Source organism: Salvelinus alpinus, chromosome 1 (genome assembly GCF_045679555.1).
Source record: "Salvelinus alpinus chromosome 1, SLU_Salpinus.1, whole genome shotgun sequence".
Lineage (NCBI taxonomy): Eukaryota > Metazoa > Chordata > Actinopteri > Salmoniformes > Salmonidae > Salvelinus > Salvelinus alpinus.
Window position 1 is genome coordinate 80514345 of NC_092086.1, and position 21313 is coordinate 80535657.

General features: G+C 43.8%; 1 protein-coding gene across 1 annotated transcript in view; it reads left to right on the forward strand.

The window, feature by feature from the left end:
* LOC139531176 (protein yippee-like 1) overlaps positions 1-21313 on the forward strand; it is a 38136-nt gene that overhangs the window by 1711 nt on the left and 15112 nt on the right. The window contains exon 2 of the mRNA XM_071327795.1: positions 20056-20335. Within this exon, the coding sequence (XP_071183896.1) occupies positions 20228-20335 (108 nt within the window). The 5' untranslated portion in view covers positions 20056-20227. The remainder of the gene's footprint in view (positions 1-20055; positions 20336-21313) is intronic.

The following is a 21313-nucleotide window of genomic DNA, read 5'->3' on the forward strand; positions in this document are numbered from 1 at the left end:
CAACACAACACTACAAGACGGTCCCCAAATGGATCTAATATTTGTGTGTGTTCACTGCTTCCTATCATCTTGTGTGTGCAAAAAGAGTGCTATTCAAAGGTCATTGCTGGGTGCTCATTTGGCAGTGAATCAATTCAGAGACCAGCTCTCTGCATTGGCTCTTTCATTCATCCAATGCTAATAAACAGAGGGAGGGAGCATGGCAGGGATGTTTACACCTCTATCCAACTGGTCACACCTATTTCCTGCCAGTCATTCACACCAGCTGGGAGTTAGCAGAAAGTTCTCCACCCTGGCCTCCTCGCATCCAGGAGTCTGCCCTGTGTTGTGAAGGATGTGGCACATTCCATGTCTACATTTTAAGCAGGATCTGATTCAGATAAAAGCCTAGAGACAGTGTATTTTTGTCAATGCGTGGCGGTCAATATACGCCTACGTGCGCGTCAGTGTGTGTGTGTGTGCATATACAGTCGTATGAAAAAGTTTGGGCACCCCTCTGAGGCTGCATAATAATTTACTCTGTCGTCACAGAAAATGATCACAGTGGCATGCCATTCATTTTCTAATAAAAGCTGAGTACTGGGGTATTGTCCAGACAAAGATTTTTAGTGTAGCAATATTAAGTTGTATGAAATTAAATCAGATGTGAAAAATATGCTATGCAAAAATGTGGGCACCCTTGTCATTCTGTTGATTTGAATACCTGTAACTACTTAGCACTGATTAATTGGAACACACAATTGGTTTGGTGAGCTCATTAAGCCTTGAACTTCATAGACAAGTGCATCCAATCATGAGAAAATATATTTAAGGTGGCCAATTGCAAGTTGTTGTTCTCTTTGACTCTCCTCTGAAGAGTGGCAACATGGGGGCCTCAAAACAACTCTCAAATGACCTGAAAACAAAGATTGTTCAACATTATGGTTTAGAGGAAGGCTACAAAAAGCTATCGCAGAGATTTAAGCTGTCAGTGTCCACTGTGAGGAACATAGTGAGGAAATGGAAGACCAGAGGCACAGTTCTTGTTAAGGCCAGAAGTGGCAGGCCAAGTAAAATATCGGAGAGGCAAAGGCGAAGGATGGTGAGAACGGTCAAAAACAGACCACCTCCAAAGACCTACAACATCATCTTGCTGCAGATGGTGTCACTGTGCATCGTTCAACAATTCAGCGCACTTTGCACAAGGAGAAGCTGTATGGGAGAGTGATGCGGAAGAAGCCTTTTCTGCACACACACCACAAACAGAGTCGCTTGAGGTATGCAAACGCACATTTGGACAAGCCAGCTTCATTTTGGAATAAGGTGCTGTGGACTGACGAAACAAAGATTGAGTTATTTGGTCATAACAAGGGACGTTATGCATGGCGGCAAAAGAACACAGCGTTCCAAGAAAAACACTTGCTACCCACAGTCAAATTTGGTGGGGGTTCCATCATGCTATGGGGCTGTGTGGCCAGTGCCGGTACTGGGAATCTTGTTAAAGTTGAGGGTCGCATGGATTCCACTCAATATCAGCAGATTCTTGGGAATAATGTTGAAGAATCAGTCACAAAGTTGAAGTTACGCCGGCGCTGGATATTTCAACAAGACAACGACCCAAAACACTGCTCAAAATCTACCCGGGCATTTATGCAGAGGAACAAGTGCAATGTTCTGGAATGGCCATCCCAGTCCCCAGACCTGAATATCATTGAGAATCTGTGGGATGATTTGAAGCGGGCTGTCCATGCCATCAAACCTAACTGAACTGGAAATGTTTTGTAAGGAGGAATGGTCCAAAATACCTTCATCCAGACACTCATTAGAGGCTATGGGAAGCGTCTAGAGGCTGTTATTTTAGCAAAAGGAGGCTCTACTAAATATTGATGTGATTTTTCTATTGGGGTGCCCAAATTTATGCACCTGTCTAATTTTGTTTTGATGCATATTGCACATTTTCTGTTAATCCAATAAACCTCATTTCACTACTGAAATATTACTGTGTCCATCAGTTATTTGATAGATCAAAATGAAATTGCTGATCCAAACACCCAATTATTTATAAATGGAAATTATGGAAATTGTCAGGGGTGCCCAAACGTTTTCATACGACTGTATACAGTACCAGTAAAAAAAAATTAACACCTACTCATCCCAGGGTTTTTCTTGATATTTACTATTTTCTACAATAAAGATAAATGATAGTCCCATCAGAGTAGTGAGGGAGGCAATGCTTACCCTGTGATAATCTACTAAAAACAGCTGTTAATGAAAAGCAAAATAATAATAAATAAAATGATCTAATGTTATCTGTTTTTCTCAATGATTCTGGTGGCTTTTATGCTCAATATATACACTCGTGGCCAAAAGTTTTGAGAATGACACAAATATTAATTTCCACAAAGTTTGCTGCTTCGGTGTCTTTAGATATTTTTGTCAGATGTTACTATGGAATACTGAAGTATAATTACTAGCATTTCATAAGTGTCAAAGGCTTTTATTGACAATTACATGAAGTTGATGCAAAGAGTCAATATTTGCAGTGTTGACCCTTCTTTTTCAAGACCTCTGCAATCCGCCCTGGCATGCTGTCAATTAACTGGGTCACATCCTGACTGCTGGCAGCCCATTCTTGCATAATAAATGCTTGGAGTTTGTCAGAATTTGTGGGTTTTTGTTTGTCCACCCGCCTCTTGAGGATTGACCACAAGTTCTCAATGGGATTAAGGTCTGGGGAGTTTCCTGGCCATGGACCCAAAATATCGATGTTTTGTTCCCCGAGCCACTTAGTTATCACTTTTGCCTTCTGGCAAGGTGCTCCATCATACTGGAAAAGGCATTGTTCGTCACCAAACTGTTCCTGGGCGGTTGGGAGAAGTTGCTCTCGGAGGATGTGTTGGTACCATTCTTTATTCACGGCTGTGTTCTTAGGCAAATTGTGAGTGAGCACACTCCCTTGGCTGAGAAGCAACCCCACACATGAATGGTCTTAGGATGCTTTACTGTTGGCATGACACAGGACTGATGGTAGCGCTCACCTTGTCTTCTCCGGACAAGCTTTTTTCCGGATGCCCCAAACAATCGGAAAGGGGATTCATCAGAGAAAATGATTTTACCCCAGTCCTCAGCAGTCCAATCCCTGTACCTTTTGCAGAATATCAGTCTGTCCCTGATGTTTTTCCTGGAGAGAAGTGGCTTCTTTGCTGCCCTTCTTGACACCAGGCCATCCTCCAAAAGTCTTCTCCTCACTGTGCGTGCAGATGCACTCACACCTGCCTGCTGCCATTCCTGAGCAAGCTCTGTACTGGCGGTGCCCCGATCCCGCAGCTGAATCAACTTTAGGAGACGGTCCTGGAGCCTGCTGGACTTTCTTGAGCGCCCTGAAGCCTTTTTCACAACAATTGAACCGCTCTCCTTGAAGTTCTTAATGATCCGATAAATGGTTGATTTAGGGGCAATCTTACTGGCAGCAGTAGCCTGTGAAGCCCTTTTTGTGCAAAGCAATGATGACAGCATGTGTTTCTTTGCAGGTAACCATGGTTGACAGAGGAAGAACAATGATTCCAAGCACCACCCACCTTTTGAAGCTTTCAGTCTGTTATTCGAACTCAATCAGCATGACAGAGTGATCTCCAGCCTTGTCCTCGTCAACACTCACACCTGTGTTAACGAGAGAATCACTGACATGATGTCAGCTGGTCCTTTTGTGGCAGGGCTGAAATGCAGTGGAAAGTTTTTGGGGGGATTCAGTTCATTTGCATGGCAAAGAGGGACTTTGCACTTAATTGCAATTAATCTGATCACTCGTCATAACATTCTGGAGTATATGCAAATTGCCATCATACAAACTGAGGCAGCAGACTGTGAAAATTAATATTTGTGTCATTCTCAAAACTTTTGGCCACAACTGTACATTTGCTAAAAGTGCATCACAACCTCAGAATAGGCGCCAGGGTATTCATGCCTTTCTTTCCATCCATTCAATGCCATTAACATCCTTAGAGTGCAGCATTTCATGACTCCAGTCACTGTTAATGGACAGGGTCACTATATTGGCATTGCTGCCTTGCCTAGCTTGAAGTAGCTTTATTTGTTGCATTGAACCGATGTTCATATTTTGCGCATGCGTATTGCCTAAACATGTTGTGTGGGTTTTGCCTGGAGTAAGCTGTGCACATTTGTGCGTGTCTATATAATTTGGCTCTCAGATCTCTTGAAATTAACAAAGCTAGCTAGCAAGAACAACCTGACAAAAGGACACTAACGTTACTATACTGTACAAACAATTTTCGAAGTTGGAATAATGTAAAGCGCCATTTTGGAGGGTTCGAAGAGTGGAAGTCAACTATAATGAAAGTTAAGACGAGGCAAAGGCAGCAAAAAGCATACAAGATGTGACTTTATTCATGACAGGCATGGCAACCACCATCTCCCTCACTGCTAGCTGTTGTGCAGGCGAAGAGAACTGGACTGTCCACCACTGGCGGCGCCATTCCAGCCATAATAATGGCCGAAACAGAGCAAACAGAATGGCATGAAACACCTTGAAACCAGGTGTTTGATGTATTTGATACCATTCCACTCATTCCGCTACAGTCATTAACACAAGCCTGTTCTCCCCAATTAAGGTGCCACCAACCTCCTGTGCTGTCCACTTGTCTGAAACGTCATTACCAATTAATACCTTTTAGCTGGGTTTTACACCTCTTGGACATTTACTTTTGCTTTGTGGACGTATTGGGAATGGAGCTTCTCCCGCCACTTAATGCGGGCCAGAGCTTTGGCTTCTACAAGATAGATACAACTCACTACACTACAACCATTCTACATGCGTGGCTGCATGGGAACGCACACGCACGGGAGGATTCAGCCCGTCAGAGAGCAGGATGCCCTAATGGATGGAGCTGCCTGTGTGCTGCGTGGGAGAAGAACTGTGCTACCAGCTACTGTTTGTGTGTGACTTTATGTGTCAGTGTGAAAATAAAACCGAATGAGGCCTTGCGGATGCCTCATGACTGTGGGGACTGCTGTGTGCATGCAGAATAAAATTCTGCTGAGACTTCTACAACACTGTCACGCAGAGGTTCACCAGACGAATGGACTTCATTTACAAGTAAAGGTAGGCCTTAATGCACTTTCCTTTGAAATTTGCAGGTTAGGCTACTGTTTAATCATGAGAATAGACAACGACCCTTTGAATGCATTTGATTTATCAAGCTACAATTTCATGAGACACTTTTTGATGTTTTGAACAGCATTTTTCAGTCATTTCAATTGTTGATGTGGAAATTTTGTTTGAATCTTTTTTTTAAATTATTATTAAAAAATGTTTACCCCTTTTTCATGATATCCAATTGGTAGTTACAGTCTTGTCCCATCGCTGCAACTCCTGTACGGACTCTGGAGAGGAGAAGGTCAAGAGCCATGCGTCCTCCGAAACACGACCCTGCCAAGCTGCACTGCTTCTTAATCAGGAAGCCAGCGACACCAATGTGTCAGAGGAAACGCTGTACAACTGGCGACCGAAGTCAGCGTTCAGCGCCCGGCCCACCACAAGAAGTCGCTAGAGCGTGATGGGACAAGGACATCCCACCGGCCAAACCTTCCCCTAACCCGGGCAACGCTGGGCCATTTGTGCTCCGCCTCATGGGTCTCCCAGTCACGGCCAGCTTGGACACAGCCTGGGCTCAAATCCGGGTCTGTAGTAACGTCTCTAGCACTGTGATGCAGTGCCTTAGACCGCTGTGCCACTCGGGAAGCCCAGAACCTTTTTATTATATACAGGTAACTGCCAAAATAAAGGAAACAGTGTGTGGCGCTACAGAGGGTGGTGCAGGCAGCCCAATGTATCACTGGGGCCGAGCTCCCTGCCATCCAGGACCTCTTTATCAGACTGCATAAAAGGAAGGCCCGGAAAATCATTAAAGACTCCAACCACATACTGTTCTCTCTGCTTCCGCATGGCAAGCGGTACCGGTGCTTCAAAACAGACACCAACAGGCTCCTGAACAGCTTCTATCCTCATGCCATAAGGCTGCTAAATAGTATGTGTAGCCATTTTGTTAGCTATCTGAGTTGACCCTTGTATTTTAGTCTTCTCTATGCACACTCACAGGGCCCTACACACACTGACACATACACGCTGATGCTACTCTGTTAATCATATATCCTGATGCCTAGTCACCTTACCCCTACACATTTTTATTTAACTAGGCAAGTCAGTTAACAACAAATTCTTATTTACAATGGCGGCCTACACCGGCCAAACCCTATGGGAGGCCTATGGGAGGCCTTTCAGTTCTGCCAATCAAGGCCGGTTGTGATACAGCCTGGAATCGAACCAGGGTGTCTGTAGTGACACCTCTAGCACAGAAATGCAGTGCCTTAGACCGCTGCGCCACTCGGGAGTCTGTACATACGAACCTCTATCGATCCAGTATTCCTGCACATTGTAAATATGGTACTGGAACTGACCCTGTAGATAGTATGCTTTCTTACTTTATCGTGTTCTTATTTTTATTTCTAGTTTTTTTGGTTTGTTTTACCTTGTTATTTTTTGAATTACATTGTTATTGATTACTGCATTGTTGGGATTAGAGTTTGCAAAAACGCCATTTCACTGTACTGAATGAATGAATGAATTACATTTTATTTTCGTGTCAAATCACCAGTTGGCAACCCATCCCTTATGGGATTAATTGACACATTAACAAACATTACAATAATTCACTGTGATAATTTAGTGATAATTCTTCTTCCGGTGTTCTCTGCAGTGCACATCGCATAAAGAGTGAAAACATCATAGTAAATCAATACATAATCGTAAATAAAGTTATCCAAACAATAACTATATCCCTAGAGCAGTAAAAAAATATACATTCATACATATATATATACACTGCTCAAAAAAATAAAGGGAACACTTAAACAACACAATGTAACTCCAAGTCAATCACACTTCTGTGAAATCAAACTGTCCACTTAGGAAGCAACACTGATTGACAATAAATTTCACATGCTGTTGTGCAAATGGAATAGACAACAGGTGGAAATTATAGGCAATTAGCAAGACACCCCCAATAAAGGAGTGGTTCTGCAGGTGGTGACCACAGACCTTTCAGTTCCTATGCTTCCTGGCTGATGTTTTGATCACTTTTGAATGCTGGCGGTGCTTTCACTCTAGTGGTAGCATGAGACGGAGTCTACAACCCACACAAGTGGCTCAGGTAGTGCAGCTCATCCAGGATGGCACATCAATGCGAGCTGTGGCAAGAAGGTTTGCTGTGTCTGTCAGCGTAGTGTCCAGAGCATGGAGGCGCTACCAGGAGACAGGCCAGTACATCAGGAGACGTGGAGGAGGCCGTAGGAGGGCAACAACCCAGCAGCAGGACCGCTACCTCCGCCTTTGTGCAAGGAGGAGCAGGAGGAGCACTGCCAGAGCCCTGCAAAATGACCTCCAGCAGGCCACAAATGTGCATGTGTCTGCTCAAACGGTCAGAAACAGACTCCATGAGGGTGGTATGAGGGCCCGACGTCCACAGGTGGGGGTTGTGCTTACAGCCCAACACCGTGCAGGACGTTTGGCATTTGCCAGAGAACACCAAGATTGGCAAATTCGCCACTGGCGCCCTGTGCTCTTCACAGATGAAAGCAGGTTCACACTGAGCACATGTGACAGACGTGACAGAGTCTGGAGACGCCGTGGAGAACGTTCTGCTGCCTGCAACATCCTCCAGCATGACCGGTTTGGCGGTGGGTCAGTCATGGTGTGGGGTGGCATTTCTTTGGGGGGCCGCACAGCCCTCCATGTGCTCGCCAGAGGTAGCCTGACTGCCATTAGGTACCGAGATGAGATCCTCAGACCCCTTGTGAGACCATATGCTGGTGCGGTTGGCCCTGGGTTCCTCCGAATGCAAGACAATGCTAGACCTCATGTGGCTGGAGTGTGTCAGCAGTTCCTGCAAGAGGAAGGCATTGATGCTATGGACTGGCCCGCCCGTTCCCCAGACCTGAATCCAATTGAGCACATCTGGGACATCATGTCTCGCTCCATCCACCAACGCCACGTCGCACCACAGACTGTCCAGGAGTTGGCGGATGCTTTAGTCCAGGTCTAGGAGGAGATCCCTCAGGAGACCATCCGCCACATCATCAGAAGCATGCCCAGGCGTTGTAGGGAGGTCATACAGGCACGTGGAGCCCACACACACTACTGAGCCTCATTTTGACTTGTTTTAAGGACATTACATCAAAGTTGGATCAGCCTGTAGTGTGGTTTTCCACTTTAATTTTGAGTGTGACTCAGAATCCAGACCTCCATGGGTTGATAAATTTGATTTCCATTGATAATTTTTGTGTGATTAGTATTTAATAAGAATATTTAATTCATTCAGATCTAGGATGTGTTATTTTAGTGTTCCCTTTATTTTTTTGAGCAGTGTATATATATATATATACAGTTGAAGTTGGAAGTTTACATACACCTTAGCCAAATACATTTAAACTCCCTGTCTTAGGTCAGTTAGATCACCACTTTATTTTAAGAATGTGAAATGTCAGAATAATAGTAGAGAGAATGATTTATTTCAGATTTGATTTCTTTCATCACATTCCCAGTGGGTCAGAATTTTACATACACCCAATTAGTATTTGGTAGCATTGCCTTTAAAATAGTTTAACTTGGGTCAAATGTTTTGTGTAGCCTTCCACAAGCTTCCCACAATAAGTTGGGTGAATTTTGGCCCATTCCTCCTGACAGAGCTGGTGTAACTGAGTCATGTTTGTAGGCCTCCTTGCTCGCACACGCTTTTTCAGTTCTGCCCCACAAAAATTCTATAGGATTGAGGTCAGGGTTTTGTGATGGCCATTTTGCCACAACTTTGGAATTATGCTTGGGGTCATTGTCCATTTGGAAGACCCATTTGCAACCAAGCTTTAACTTCCTGACTGATGTCTTGAGATGTGGATATATTGAAGCCACATAATTTTCTTTTCCTCATGATGCCATCTATTTTGTGAAGTGCACCAGTCCCTCCTGCAGCAAAGCACCCCCACAACATGATGCTGCCACCCCTGTGCTTCAGGGTTGGGATGGTGTTCTTCTGCTTGCTAGCCTCCCCCTTTTTCCTACAAACATAACGATGGTCATCCAAACATAACAATGGTCATTATGGCCAAACAGTTCTATTTTTGTTTCATCAGACCAGAGGAAATTTCTCAGAAAAGTACAATATTTGTACCCATGTACAGTTGGAAACTGTAGTCTGGCTTTTTTATGGCGGTTTTGGACTCGTTTTACTGTGGATATAGATACTTTTGTACCTGTTTCCTCCAGCATCTTCACAAGGTCCTTTGCTGTTGTTCTGGGATTGATTAGCACTTTTCGCGCCAAAGTACGTTCATCTCTAGGAGACAGAAGGCTGCGTGGTCCCATGGTGTTTATACTTGCGTACTATTGTTTGTACAGATGAATGTGGTACCTTCAGGCATTTGGAAATTGCTCCCAAGGATGAACCTGACTTGTGGAGGTCTACAATGTTTTTTTCTGAGGTCTTGGCTGATTTCTTTTGATTTTCCCATGATGTCAAGCAAAGAAGCACTGAGTTTGAAGGTAGGCCTTGAAATATATCCACAGGTACACCTCCAATTGACTCAAATTATGTCAATTAGCCTATCAGAAGCTTCTAAAGCCATCACAATTTTCTGGAATTTTCCAAGCTGTTTAAAGGCACAGTCAACTTAGTGTATGTAAACTTCTAGACCCACTGGAATTGTGATACAGTGAAATAATCTGTCTGTAAACAATTGTTGGAAAATTACTTGTGTCGTGCACAAAGTAGATGTCCTAAACGACTTGCCAAAACTATAGTTTGTTAACAAGAAATTTGTGGAGTGGTTTAAAAGCGAGTTTTAATGACCTCAACCTAGGTGTATGTAAACTTCCGCCTTCAACTGTATGTACACACGTGCCATTTACCACTTAGAAGCTAAATATTTTTAGGTTGCCCTTTTTCTTTTATTCCAGGCTTTATCTAAATATTCTGCAAACTGAAATACACAATGGACAAAAAAACATTTCAGTTTCTCCTCATCGCTCAGCAACACAATCCCAGAGTATATCTGGTGTGCTTTCTGGAATAAGAGCAAGCGTATATCATGGTAGAAAGGGCAATAGAGGATAAAATGAGTTTCATTCTCTATTTCTTCGAGGTCACAATAGTTACATAGTCTTTCCTCTTCCATTTCACCACAATACCGACCTGTTTCAATACTCAGAGTCAATATCCCTGATCTTACCTGTTTCAATACGCAGAGACAATATCCCTGATCTTAACTATGCACATAGTGATCTCTTGCTTTTAGGTAGGTTATACATAATATATCTCTCCCACACGAATTCATCCTTAAAAGGTTCTCAGTTTGGGATTATGATTTATAATTTTTTTCATATTGCATCAACTGTTGTTTTTTAATAATATCTATGTCTCCTTTAATTTCAAATCAAAGCAATGCAGTTCAAGAAATAGAATTAAGAAAATATTTACTAAATAAACTGAAGTAGAAAATCCAAAGTATCATAATAAAATAACCATAACGAGGCTATATACAGGAGGTACCGGTACCGAGTCAATGTGTGGGGGTACAGGTTAGTCGAGGTAATTTGTACATGTAGGTAGAGGTAAAGTGACTATGCATTGATAATAAACAGCGAGTAACATCAGTGTAAAAACAAACGGGGGTGGTGTCAATGTAAGTAGTCCGGGTGGCCATTTGATTAATTGTCTGACACCGCCTAGTATATAGGTCCTGGATGTCAGGAAGCTTGGCCCCAGAGATGTACTGGGCCGTACGCACTACCCACTGTAGCGGCTTATGGTCGGATGCCAAGCAGTTGCCATACCAGGCGGTGATGCAACCGGTCAGGATGCTCTAGATGGTGCAGCTGTATAACTTTTTGAGGATCTGGGGACCCATGCCAAATCTTTTCAGTCTCTTGAGGAGCAAAAGGTGTTGTTGTCCTGGCACCACACTGCAAGGTCTCTGACCTCCTCCCTGTAGGCTGTCTCATTGTTGTCGGTGATCAGGCCTACCACTGTTGTGTCGTCAGCAAACATAATGATGGTGTTGGAGTCGTGCTTGGCCATGCAATCGTGAGTGAAGAGGGAGTACAGGAGGAGTCTAAGCACGCATTCTTGAGGGGCCCCCGTGTTGAGGATCAACGTGGCATATGTGTTGTTTTCTTACCCTTACCACCTGGGGGCGGCCCGTCAGGAAGCTTTGTGGGCACTATGGTGTTGAATGCTGAGCTGTAGTCAATGAACAGCATTCTCACATAGGTGTTCCTTTTGTCCAGGTGGGAAAGGGCAGTGGGAAATGTGATTGAAATTGCATCATCCGTGGATCTGTTTGGGAGGTATGTGAATTGGAGTGAGTCTAGGGTTTCCGGTATGATGGTGTTGATGTGAGCCATGACCAGCCTTTCAAAGCACTTCATGGCTACCGACGTGAGTGCTGCAAGGCTGTATTAATTTAGGCAGGTTACCTTCGTGCTTGAAACATGTAGGTATTACAGGGAGAGGTTGAAAATGTCAGTGAAAACACCTGCCAGTTGGTCCACGCATGCTTTGAGTACACGTCCTGGAAATCCGTCTGACCTCGCAGCTTTGTGTATGTTGACCTGTTTAAAGGTCTTGTTCACATCGGCTACGGAGAGCATGATCACACAGTCGACTGGAACAGCTGGTGCTCTCATGCATGCTTCAGTGTTGCTTGCCTCAAAGCGAGCATAAAAGGCATTTAGCTCGTCTGGTAGGCTCGCGTCACTGGGCAGCTCGCAGTTGGGTTTCCGTTTGTAGTCTGTGATAGTTTTCAAGCCCTGCCACATCCAACGAGAGTCAGAGCTGGTTGTCGTAGGATTCAATCGTAGAGCTGCCGCTTTTCCTGTTTGATAGTTCATCTGAGGGCATAGCAGGATTTCTTATAAGCGCCCGGATTAGTGTCCCGCTTCTAGAAAGCGGCAGCTCTAGCCTTTAGCTTGGTGTAGATGTTGCTTGTGATCCATGGCTTCTGATTGGGAAATGTACATACGGTCACTGTGGGGACGACGTCTAGATGCACTTATTGATGAAGCCGGTTACTGAGGCGTTATACTCCTTATTGCCATTGGATGAATCCCGGAACATATTCCAGTCTGTGCTAGCAAAACAGTTCTGTAGCGTAGCATCCGCATCACAGTTCTGTAGCATAGCATCCGCGTCATCTGACCACTTCCGCATTGAGCGAGTCACTGGTACTTCCTGCTTTAGTTTTTGCTTGAAAGCAGGAATCAGGAGGATAGAATTATGGTCAGATTTGCAAAATGGAGGGCGAGGGAGAGCTTTGTATGCGTCTCCGTGTGTGGAGTAAAGGTGGTCTAGAGTTTTTTTCCCCTCTCGTTGCACATGTGACATGCTGGTAATAATTAGGTAAACCGGATTTAAGTTTGCCTGCATTAAAGACCCCGGCCACTCCGGGTGAGCATTTTGTTGATTGCTTATGGCCTTATACAATGCGGCAGGTAGCCTTGTGGTTAGAGCGTTGAGCCAGTAACCGAAAGGTTGCTGGATTGAATTCCCGAGCAGACAAGGTAAAAATCTGTTGTTCTGCCCCTGAACAAGGCAATTAACCCACTGTTCCCCGGTAGGTAGTCATTGTAAATAAGAATTTGTACTTAACTGACTTGCCTAGTTAAATAATATAAAAAATATAATTATACAGCTCGTTGAGTGCTGTTTTAGTGGCAGCATCGGTTTGTGGTGTTAAATAGATGGCTACGAATAATATAGTATAATATAATATATCTTTGTAGATAGTGTGGTCTACAGTTCATCATGAGGTATTCTACCTCAGGTGAGCAATACGTCGAAACTTCTTTAATATTAGACATTGCGCACCGGCAGTTATTGACAAATAGACACCCATTTCTCGTCTTACCAGACGTAGCTGCTCTGTCCTGCCGAAACACGGAGAAGCCTGCCATCTCTATATTATTTGTGTCATCGTTCAGCCAAGTCTCTGTAAAACATAAGATATTAATCAATTCAATCAATCAAATTTATTTATAAAGCCATTCTTACATCAGCTGATGTCACAAAGTGCTGTACAGAAACCCAGCCTAAAACCCCAAACAGCAAGCAATGCAGGTGTAGAAGCACAGTTTTTAATGTCCCGTTGGTAGGATAGTCTTAATCGTTGATCCAGTTTGTTTGCACGTTAGCCAATTATACAGAGGGTAGTGGTGATTTACTCATTCGCCGACGAATTCTCACAAGGCACCCAGACCTCCGCCTCCGGTCTTTTCTCATGTGAATGACGGGGATTTGGACCTGGTCTCCGGGAAGCAGTATATCCTTTGTGTCGGACTCATTCAAGAAAAAAATCTTTGTCGAGTTCGAGGTGAGTAATCGCTGTTCTGATGTCCAGAAGCTCTTTTCGGTCATAAGAGACGGTAGCAGCAACATTATGTACAAAATGAGTTCCAAACAATGCGAAAAAACACACAAAATAGCACAGTTGGTTAGGAGCCGGTAAAACGGCAGCCATCCCCTCTGACCGAATTATTTTGGGTCATAAGAGACGGTAGCAGTTGTTATGCAGCTGTTCACAGTCAGACTGTTGAAAAAGGTCAGACATTTCAGTTGCCCAGGCTCCCCCTTTGGATAGATCCCATTGAAAAACTTTACTAGCTATTCTGGCAGTTGGCATATTCAACAGTCTATTCCAAGGTCTCACCATACACACCTTCCATCTCACCTTACAGGGTTCCCAGCGCATGTCCCCAGTTATTGCCAGTATAGGTGCAAACCTGTGGACACCTAAAAAGTAGCGTACTGCTCTGTTATGGACATGTTTGTTTTTGAGATACTTCTTAGCACCCCACACTCCTGCTGAATAGTCCAGAACAGGACACACGTCTGATGCAGTTTGGAATAAGTAGAATAACCAATATCTTTGAGTGGTTTTGTTTCTCCTATAACTCCCCCAAGAGCTCTACTTGCTGAGTCGGCCAGGGCAGATGTGCCGCATAGAAAAGTCATGTGTTCATCAATAAAAATACCCAAATATTTATAATTGCTCGTAAACTCAAGAATTTCTTCACCAAAACAAAACTGAAAAGCACTTCTCTTAGTACCTGGTTTTCTAAAATGCATTATCTGTGTTTTTGTCTGGTTGATTATACTTGTGCATGTGACATTTTAAAACTTGAAACTTTAAATAAGGGTTACACTGTATGTTGATAGCAGGTGCTTCCACACAGGTGTGGTTTTTAAGTTCAGCAATTAACATCCCATCATGCTCAGGGTCATGTATAAAAATGCCCAGTTGCCCATTATTTGGGCTACCTTTGCTAGAAGACAAGATCTCCGTGCCTTTGAACGAGGGGTCTCCTTGGAGCATGGGGGTTTAAAGGATGTGTATATCTGTCTCAGTCACCAGATCTCAACCCAATTGAACACGTATGGAAGATTCTGGAGCTGTGCCTGAAACAGTGTTTTCCACCACTATCAACAAAACACCAAATGATGGAATTTCTTGTGGATGAACGGTGTCGCATCCCTCCAGTAGAGTTCCAGACACTTGTAGAATCTATGCAAAAGTGCATTGACGCTGTTCTGGCCCAACGCCTTATTAAGACACTTTGTTGGTGTTTCCTTTTTTTGCACTTACCAGATGTTTAATAATATTTCACATAATATTATTGTGTGTTTTGTGCGCACCTCAAATCAGAAGAATTGTAAATCATCACATTTTTTACCCCTCTTTTTCTCTCCAATTTAGTTAGTCTTGTCCCATCGCTGCAACTCCCGTACGGACTCAGGAGAGGCAAAGGTCGAGAGCCATGCATCCTCCGAAACACGACCGTGCCAAGCCCCACTGCTTCTTGACACACTGCTTGCTTAACCCAGAAGCACCAATGTGTCGGAGGAAACACCGTACAACTGGCGACACGAGTCAGTTTGCATGCGCCCGGTCTGCCACAAAGAGTCGCTAGCACGTGATGGGACAAGGACATCCCGGCCGGCCAAACCCTCCCTAACCCGGACGACGCTGGGCCAATTGTTCGCCGATTGTGCACCGCCTCATGGGTCTCACGGTCGCGGCCGGCTGCAACACAGCCTGGGATCGAACCCGGGTCTGTAGTAATGCCTCTACCACTGCGACGCAATGCCTTAGACCGCTGCACCACTCGAGAGGCCCCCCTAAAATCAATTTTTAAAGGCTATGGAGTTCATATTGGAATTATTCGGATGAAATGTGTCCATATTTTGGTATTTTAGTGTGGATGCTACATCGTTCTAAGGCTGAGTTGAGCAGTGTGTCATTTTGTCGGATGATATGAAATATGCTGTCATCGGAGGCTATCGCGTGTTTCTCTTGGCTACATTGGTATTTACATTTGGTGAAAATTGTTTGTTAATTTAGGTTAATAGCGTATGTCATTCTGGATGTTGGAGATATCTGTTGTATGGTGAACTTGGGCTTCATCAAGGTTTATTTGTGAGTAAATCTGGCTTTGATAATAACCAGTGCTTACCCAGCCACTGACCTCACCGCACGTCACTGTAGCTAGTTAGCAAAGTGGTGCTGAGTTATTACTGAGCTATTTGTGAAATCTTGTGATGTCCCTGGCCTACATATTGTAACATTGTAATATTGTTGTATTGTAGTGTTGTTCATTTTATATTGTACATTTGTAATAATATATTATACGATGTATTGTTTTATTTATGCAGGCTGTTACATTTTGTTGTGATGTAATTGTTTTAATCCTGCTTGGACCTGAAGAAGTTAGCTTAGCTTGGCAGTAGCTAATGGGCATCTTAATAAATACAAATGTACTAGCAGCCTATCCTAGTCTGGTCATATCGACGTATACTGTCACACTCACACACACCAGTACTACTGCTGCCACTGACCTGGTTCTCCCACTCTCCTTTATTTATACTTTTTTATAATGTGTATCTCTCTCTCATGCTACTGCTGTCTTTCATTGTCTTTATTTCATTCTCTCTCTTTTCCTTCTGTTATTCTCTTTCTCTTCCTCCTGCTCTTGCTGCCATTTCTCTTTCCATCTCTGTCCTCATTTTGCCTGCCCTTTTTTAGATTCTCTCTTTCTCTCCGTCTCTCTCTCTCTCTCTCTCTTCCACTTTCATTCTTCCAGTATCTCTGACCCCTGTGTTTTCTCTGTCTCATGCCCATCACTCATGCCAGCCTCATCTCCATCCCCATGACACAGATGCCTGTGTTGTTCCAGCTAGTTGGCTGAACAAAACTTCACAAACACTAATAGATGTATTCTTAACTGAACTCGTTGTCAGTTAGCTAATGACAACATAGACCAAAAAGCGGTGAAAGGGCTTGACTCGGACAGAAATAGGAGCCGGTACTCATTTTGGGTGCCGGTACGTTTATATTTAGGTGCAGGAAATCCACAATACTTTGAGGTAATATTCTATAAGAGGAACAGGAGCTCAAGCAGTAGAACCTTTGAGGTGCCGGTACTCAGCTCCAGTGAGCTCCTGCACAAGCCCTGGTGGTGAACGCTATATCGCCAATAAATGATGCTGCTTCAACAGTCTCACTCCCTGAAAATAATTTCAGACTCCTCTCTTCCAATATCGAAAAGGACAACACAAGGACACTATCTGAGGGTCTTATCTAACATAACACTAGTTCATACCAGGTTAATTGAGATGCAGATGCATGTTTCGAGGGTGACACTTTTCCCACTGTGGTTATGCACAGTTGCTATGGAAGCTAATTGAAATGTGACTCCTAGGCCTATAGTAGATTAATCCAGATACTTCGATAGAACTCTCCAATTTCCTTTGATGGGCCGAGACACTAATTTGAGCCACATGAAGTTCAAAGGAAGCTGACTATCTTTCTCTACATGGCATGGTTGATTGACTGTGGCTCATTGGTAGCCAGGCAGTCATTTCATGGCTTTAAGATCTATTTAAATAGTTGCCGAGTCGGCTTTTAGGTCTATTTGAAATGACCCCACCATGATAGCTCGTCATCTCTTATCTTTATGAGCTGGCTGTTGTTTCTGTGTTTAATCTTTTGTATATTGATATTTGCCTTTCTTTTTAACCTTTGTGCTGGGGTGAAGGCAGAGTTGTTATTAAGGCTCTGTTTAATGTATCGTGTAGAGGCTTGCTTTTTGTTTTCATTGGATTTGCCCAAGATGGAGTCTGTCATTTGCATGTGGTAGGGTAGAGAATAGTTAGTGATGCCTGCCCATTGTGTCACTGGTGGGCACACACACATACACACACCTGCAGGCTGCGTGAGGTGCTGCAGCTGTTGCCCATAGACAAATCTGACAATGAATGGCTTATACAGCCCAGCTAACCACAAAGTAAATTATAATTTGTCATCCCAAGCTTTATTGCATCAAGAGGGGATGTCTGTAATTTGAAAAGGCTCGACTGATCCAGCTAGTGCCTCTAATAATTTGAGATTGTGCTGGTCTGTTTGATTGGCCATTTGGAATGGTACATGCACACGCGTGCGCACACACACCTTGTCCACACGCCTTGCCCAGAGAGAGAGAGAGAGCTCTCAGCACTTCCATTCTTCTCTCAGGGGGTGAGGGGGTGGTGGGTAGCCCCTCCATATTGTGCCAGGCCCCTGGGTCCTTAGTCAGCAGGCTTTACAGCAAGCTTACATGGCATGAGCCGCTTACCTAGCGTGAACTGCTGAGTGGGGATACAGGAGTGCGCATTCTGGCAGCCTTGTGTATGGCTAGTGTGTTAACAGTATAGGCCCCTGTAGAGGGAACTCATAGGACAATATATGGGCACGGCCATTGTTTATGTGGCCAAAGTCATCCCCAAAATTGTACAAATCTGGAACCTTACACGAGTTTGTTTCTGCTTCATTATCATGTTCTTTTCGCTTCACCGACAGTTTTGGATGCTTGGTATATTGGCCACTGTACACTCCATATAAGGATGGCACTTTTCATAAATGTTTGTCAGTTCATGTGTCACGAACGTCGTTGTAAGGATTGTCGGACCAAAGTGCAGCGTGGTATGGGTTCAACATATTTATTTAGTGAACCGGCACAAAAAAACAATAAAGCACAAACGAAACGTGAAGCTAATGGCATGCTCACAGGCAACTAACCAAAAACAAGATCCCACAAAAACCCAGCGGGAAAAGGCTGCCTAAATCTGATCCCCAATCAGAGACAACGATAAACAGCTACCTCTGATTGGGAACCATAATAGGCCAACATAGAAAACAAAACACCTAGATAGGAACACCCCCCCTAGTCACACCCCGACCTAACCAAAATAGAGAATAGAAAAGGCTCTCTATGGTCAGGGCGTGACATCATGACAGCTGACAGAGAGCGTAGCCTAAATTCAGAGCATTCAGTGTCACATGACAGAATAGTGAACGTAATTGGGCAATGTAATTGTGCCTTCATAGCTTGCCATATCCTGTTTTAGGAAATGTTAGCATAGTCTTTTGTGCAGCCTGTTATGTTTTAATTAGGCCTGTTGAAGAATTCAAAGGCACTTACACTGCCAACATCATACAGCTGGATATCATTCCAGAGCTATGAAAAAGTGCAACACCAGCGAAAGATTTAAAAGAATTTAAGAAAAACTAGGTTATGAGACTGTGTACATAAAAACTAGAGACAGGACGATACCAGTATCACGATACTCGTTAGTATCGTGGCAAGGAAACTAAACACATAGCGGATTTAATTTCTTTAGGAAAACAGCCCTAATGTTGCATCCAGAGTCATATTTTATTTATTTTCCAAGCTACAGCTCACAATATTTTACATATATGTTTTTAAAGGACCAAAGAGTTGGGTCTGCTTCGTGTTTTCATTTTTGCCATGCAAAAAAATATTGCAGTACTGGTATCGTAAAAACCATGATAAAGTACGTCAATGTTTACCATTTTGGTGCTGGCTCAGTAGCAGGCCACTGAGGCCAGTAGCATTTACTAGCTCACTCTCTACTGCCGTACACATCCTGTCCTACACACCTTTCCTTCCCTCAAACTCTTTGTGTGTGTGTACACTTGTTTTCCTACACAATCAGGACCTCAATGTCCTAACATTTCACCTTAATGTCCTGAAAAGGTAGGAAAACAAAACCTTTTTTGAAAAGTTGACTTTTTGCAGGTCCTGAATTTGTTAAAATGCTATGTTAAGCTTAAGGGTTAGGTTTTAGGGTTAGGGGTTATGGAAAACATGATTTTTAATGGTGAAAACATTTGACACTTAAAAAATTGTTGACATTTCACGAAAAGGCAGATGTGTGTGTGTGGCTACATTGAGTCAGTAAGTAGTGTATTTCTAGGGGAGCCCACGCGGTTGGCAGGGTTCCAGACTTCTGATAGTCCAATTCTGGCCCACTGACCCTGTGTGTGTGTGCGTTGTATTGTCTGTGTTGTGTGTGTTGCTGCCATAGAGTCTATCATAGTTGTACCATGATACGATAGAGAGCATTATATTGAATTGTGTCATGAATCACATAAACGCCTTCCACCACGCTTTGATGTATATGAGAGAGAGAGAGAACCTCATATAAGACTTGTTGGAAAGATTGAGTTAATGATCCAGCAATTTTGCCTGGGGGGATTTTCCTGCTCCATTCCTGCTCCATGGGAGTTTCAATCAAATTCCTTTGAGACTATATCTTAAAGTAGTAGGGGTTTCTAACGTGTGTGTATGTCTGTGTCGTGTCTGTGTGCGCAGACGGGTACATACGTTAATGCATGCGTGTGAGGCAGGTAGACTAGTGGTTAAGAGCGTTATGTTTGTAACCGAAATGCCCGTGGTTTCAATCCCGACTAGGTGAAAAATCTGTCTGTGCCCTTGAGCAAGGCACTTAACCCTAATTGCTCTGGATAAGAGCGTATGCTAAGTGACAAAAATTGTGAATTCAACATTAAATATTCATATTTGGTAGACTCAACATACACAAACTATTTTTGCGCCTTCACGACAAACATGATCCGTCGTCATGGATCCATATTAAAGTGTTTATGTGTGTGTCCCAGGTGTGTGCCTCCCGCCCCACGCCCCACCACGGCCCTCACCTGTGTGTTGCGGTGCTTCCCCTGCGAACCGTCCTGGGCTGGAAGCCCTTTCTTGCACCGCCCCCCCACCCCACCCAGTAACAGCAACGCCGTTGCCCCTGCAACTGCCACCGTCTCCCAGGCAACTATCATCATGACGCGCTCCAAGACCTTCCAGGCCTATCTGCCCAACTGCCACCGCACCTACAGCTGCATCCACTGTCGAGCACACCTGGCCAACCATGACGAGCTCATCTCCAAGGTAGGCTTTTTCTGCAAGGACAAAAAAATCTGAAATACAACTGTGAATAGGGAAGCTATGTCATGTGTATGAAGCTTTACTTCATGTGTATGAAGCTGCAGGCCAGTGGTAGATATACTCCATATTTTCACGGCTGGAAATCCTACTAATGCCACACTGCCTAGCATCTACTGCAGGGCCTCAGTGTGTTTGTGTGTGTGTGTGTGTGCGGTTACAACCGAGAGTAGATTCTGCCTCAACGTGATTGCTGCCATTTGCTCCTTTGCTTGCGATAACATCAGATGTTCATCGTGTTGCACCAGGTTGACCAGGGTTAACTTTATTCCTCCAATTGTTGTTTCCAATTGTGAGTATGAGGGCACATAAACTGTGGGTCATAAACACAGTATATAGCCCTGACTTAATTAACCCACATGGCGGGATCAAGGGATAGCCCTTAGTCCATTTAGTTTTGTGTGCAACTATGAGAGAAATGAAGAAGGAAAAAGAAACCACGAAAGAGAGGGGCGAGAGAGATCAGCATACTGTCCCCTCCTGGAACTCTCTAGACTAGAGCATCCTCGGTAATATCCCTGGCTACAAAGCTCCCTAATACACACACACACACCACCCCACACCACACCACACCCACACCACACACACACACGGCCTCTCCCGGCTTTTTTCATAGACACTAGTGGGCTTTTAGTGTAAGCCAGCAGCACATCAAATCGGATTGACTGGATTCACTCTGCAAACACACAGTTTCCATGGAAGCAGCATGTTTGTGTCAGACTAAAATAAAGAGGGCAATGATAGCATACAGTTGAAGTTGGAAGTTTACATATACCTTAGCCAAATACATTTAAACTCAGTTTTTCACAATTCCTGACATTTAATCCAAGCAAGAATTCCCTGTCATAGATCAGTTAGGATCACCACTTTATTTTAAGAATGTGAAATGTCAGAATAATAGTAGAGAGAATAATTTATTTCAGC